The sequence below is a fragment of the Nannochloropsis gaditana genome (assembly GCF_000240725.1).
Source record: "Nannochloropsis gaditana CCMP526 unplaced genomic scaffold scaffold130, whole genome shotgun sequence".
Taxonomy (NCBI): Eukaryota; class Eustigmatophyceae; order Eustigmatales; family Monodopsidaceae; genus Microchloropsis; species Microchloropsis gaditana.
In genome coordinates this window covers 32249-36500 of record NW_005803823.1, presented here as the reverse complement: position 1 = coordinate 36500, position 4252 = coordinate 32249, and the positions used below count along the sequence as shown (strand labels likewise).

Genomic DNA, 4252 nt, shown 5'->3' with positions numbered 1-4252 from the left:
GGAGGGCGGCAGGTGTGGATGGCCCGGGTGGGCCCGATGACGCATGGTGTGTGCGACATGCGAGGGAGGGGGTGGGGGAAAGCCTGCTGCCTGCGTTGGACGGATCTCTCCCCGTTCCTCCGCGGCTTTGGTAGTTCCGCTGCCTTGCCTCCCCACGAGTTCCTCCACGCTCATACCCGATCCCAGAGACAGAGCCTTCTTCGCCAGGGTCGGCACCAGGCTTCGGCGCTGAGGCGGCTGCCGTTGTTGTTGCTGGGCGCGGGTGGCTGCTTGCTGCCCCGTTTCTTGAGCGTTCGCCAAGACTTGGATCGAGACGTGCCGGAACCGCTCCTGCGCTTTCGACATGGCAGCGAACGTGATGGACGGCGGACGGGCAGAGGGAGCTCGCCTGTCGCCCCTTGGAGAGGGTCTTGAAAGCCGTTCCATGCCCGATGTCGCCGCCAGCCTCGCGTCCTCCCCGCCCGCCCGCCGAGACAAGGGGCTTGCCGTGGGGATGGCCTTGACGGACGGGTGGGCTGTAGGTAGACCTGCGGCCTTCCCACCCGGGAGAATGTTCTCGAACGAACCAGGGGAGGCCAGTGCGTCCACCGCGTTCCCTGGACTCATCCCGGGCACGGCCAGGCCCCTCATGGGCTCCGATGTCTCCCGCTTTAGCAGCGCTGGGTGCAGCACCTCCCCCACCTCCGGTCTCCCCGCCAGGGTCAGGGAGGACGCGTTCCCAGGCAGGGACAACAGGGAGGAATGGAGGGCCCTCTCGGCGGCGTCGGCGTCGCAGGAGGAGAGGGAGGACGCGGCACCAAGGGGAGGCGGACAAGGGGGCCGCGGGTCTTCCTCCGAGAAGAGGGCGTGCAGGTCCGCCCAGTCCATGTCCAGCTCCTCCAAGGCCTCCGTCATTCCCGCCACGGGTTCCGTCACGCGTCGATTAGACACGGAGGGGGGCTGGGCGATCCGGGTATCCAACACGGAGGTCGGAGGGGCCAGCAACCGGTAGTGCTGGCGGCGGTAAGGGACGGGTGGGGGGGGTCGATCGAGGGGGAGGGAAGGAGCCGACGCCGGGGGGGCCTCCGTGTCGGGGAAGGACGGGAAGGCTGCCTGGAGCATGCTTTGTTCCAACCGAATCGCCTCGTCCTGCACCCTCTGGTCATGCGACATCATCTCCGCCACCGTGAAGGTGGGTGCGGGGCCTCCTGCTGTCCCCTTCTTGCCCCCTCCCGGGTTCGCCCCCCTCCCCTTCCCGGAGCCCCCGGACAGGGTCGTGTGGACCGGCGCGCCGAGGGACGGGGCAGCAAGGGAGGGGAGGGCCTGCTCCAGGTCTTGGGCGAGGACGGGGCCCGGGAGATCAATAAAGGCCCTCGACACGTGAACGTCTGTGCCCGGCGTGCGGGTGGCCCCAACGTTCTCGGTCTGGCCCTGGTAAAAACACCGCGGACGTCGGTCGCGGCACTCCATCACCACCCGGTCTCGCCCACGCGTGCGTGGCGACGCGGGCAACGTCCGGAGGATCTCCAAGGGCAAGACCGCGCTCTGGTCCAGGCATCGGAGCATGTCCCGGACGCGGGCGGAGTAAGGCTGGAGGGGCCCCATCACCTCGCCGCCTGCCCTCCGTACCAGAACCCGGGGGGATGGGGCCGAGCAGCTTCCAGGACCGGGCGCTGTCCCTCTGGTCCCGGAGGACCAGGCAATACCCCCCAGGCCAAAGCGCACCCCGTCCTGATAAAGCTCCATGATCACGCCCGGGTCCCCCCGAAGCTGCGCATTCACATCCTTGGTGCTGACCCGACCGTTGCTCGGTTTCTTCGCCCGGCCGATCCCTCCCCAACCTCCAGGAAGCTTGCCTCCTGTCTGGCTGGCGCTCGCGCACGTGTGGCTGCTGCTCTCACTGCCACCAGTCCCACCCCCCACGGCCCTTCCTTGTTCTTGCCCTGGGGCGCGCGGGAAACGACTTTCTCCCTCCCTGTCTCCACGAGGAGCCTCCCATTGACCGGCTTCGGTCCCCGGGCATGGGAAGGGAGAGGATGAAGCTTGCACCGATTGCAGTGCCGGGGTTGGGACGGATGCGTGTGAAGGCGAGGGAAGGGGAGCCTGTGTAGGGGAGGAGGACGACGCCGTCGCGGGGCTCGGGAGGGCCGTGCATGGTGGAGGGGTTGGCACCGGAAGGGCCATGCCAGCCGTGGCATCGATGTTCCCGCCATCACCCAGGCTGGGCATATCCCAGAGGCCGTCGCCCGCGTCGCCCGCCTCAACTGGGCGGGAAGCCGGCTGCCGGTTCTGGTCCGGCGACCGCCCTCCGTTCTCATACAGCACGTGGTCAAAGTCGGAGTCCATGTCGAAAATCTCCAGGTCGTCGCCGAACAGGTCCGGCACGCACTCCTCTTTTTTGCCATGACCTTCTCTTGGGCGGCCTAGCCCTGGAATCAGAATTTTTTCCTGCTCGAGCCCAGTGGCATCATGCGACCCCAGGGGGGGCGCCGCCCGCTGGCGTTTCCGATGCGCAGATTCACCCCGGATGCCGGTTCCAGTTTCACGCACGACGCTCGACGATCTTTTGGCTCCCATGGTGGACGATAGGATTCAAGCGGGCGTGACTGTGCTTTTGCCTTCAATTTTGATGCCCGACAACGGCTTATTCCAAGAAGCACTGTGCGTGTACGAGGCTGCCACCGCTCCTACACCCTCAGATATTGTCTCCCCAGCATCCCAGGATGCCTCGATAAGCTACTTAAGGGAGGCTAGAAATATAAGCCGCGTGGATGTGCCGCTTGTAGAGTGCTCTAGCGGGCCTTGGAAGACCTGTGAAATGGGCAGATACCTGTGTCAGTGTTGGCTAGCAAAGCTCTTCCTACAAGCCCCCAAATTAGACACCATCCGAATTTTTACACGCCGCGCCGACATTGCTATTGCCGAACTCAATGTTACACAATTGGAATGCGTAGTTTTGTCGTCTTCACGTGCGCACCGTACAACCTAGAGAAAAAGCTTCAATGTCCAATGATCTGTAACGCCGACGCCGGCCCCCCCACTAGGTCAACGCCAACTCGAATATCCATAACCCTTCAACACAGAGCGACTCAAAATCCTTCACCTACTCTCCATTCACAACTACATCCCTCCCCGGTGCTGTATATGTCTCTAAGGCACGGGACGTGTGTGTGTTCACCGCACACAAGGCGGCGCCGGCATGGAAGGTGTTACACAAGGCGAAGCGAGGAGCCCCGAGACTCGTTCCAACACAGAGCCGCCAATGTCACGACGCGAAGCCCGCAGGAAGGCTCATTTCCCACGTTCACCTCGCGGAGCCCCCCGAAACAACTCGATGGACATGCCACCCGAAGCGTGTCGGAAGCCAGCGCTTTTCCAGACGGCTTTTCTCCGGGCCTCGGATCAAGACTGGATGTGGGGAGGGGACTCAAGGGAGGAGCTCGCTGAGCAAACGGCAAGGAGCCCGCCGGCGACAAATATGGACCAGGGTAAGCTTTCTAATTATTTTCCCGTACCTGCACATGCGGTTGTACAGGGCTACGTAGCAACGAGAGAATGCGAGCAAGGTTGCTGTCGACGGCAAGGGTCGGGTGCGGCCTTTCTTTTCCTTTTTCTCAGGTCAATGCGCGCGCTATTCGAAGTCAGAGCAGCAATGTCTCCACGCCGAGTCCTCCACCCGCGCCGTCTGAGGACGAAAAGCCCCAGGTGCACCTTCGGCAGTATTTGGACGCGTGGATGGGCAGCACAGGGACAGTCAGCACGCCTCGACACCAGAATCAAGAGAGTCCCGCCGCAAGTCGAGACGCACAGCAGCCTTTCTCCCCCCCTCATGCTCCTCCCATCGCCATGACGGTGGCGGGAAAGTCCTACCTGGTCCCCACCCTCCGCCTGCCTCGCGGATTGTCACCCTCCGAATTGAAAGCTGGGCTACGTGCCACTACGAGTTTGAGCGCCGGATACTTTCAAAGCGCCCCCATGGTCGTGGATCTGGGGGAGTGGCTGATTTCTCAGCCTTTGCCCCGCGGTGGCGTGCGGACGGCGTCCGCAGGCGTGGGCGGGGAGGTGCTGGACGGGAGCCTCCTCGCTACCTTTGTGGCGGCGATGAAGGAGGCAGGGCTCCATCCTGTGGGCATCGCGAATGCCACCGCTACCGACGTTCGAGCGGCGGCCTTGGAGCTGGGATTGCCCTGCTTCATGGCCCGACATGCGCCTCCCTCCCCTTCGACGCCGGCGCCTGCGCTCGCTTCCGTCAAGGCTAGCGCCCCTGTGCCCC

The 4252-nt window shown here is 64.1% G+C and overlaps 1 protein-coding gene across 1 annotated transcript in view; it reads right to left on the bottom strand.

The window, feature by feature from the left end:
- Nucleotides 1–4161: 4161 nt before the first annotated feature.
- NGA_0699020 (transcriptional repressor sin3p) overlaps nucleotides 4162–4252 on the bottom strand; it is a gene marked incomplete at its 3' end in the record, with an annotated part of 1269 nt that continues 1178 nt past the window's right edge. Inside the window, exon 2 of the mRNA XM_005855703.1 lies at nucleotides 4162–4252. This exon is cut by the window's right edge and continues 607 nt beyond it. Coding sequence (XP_005855765.1) covers nucleotides 4162–4252 — 91 coding nt within the window.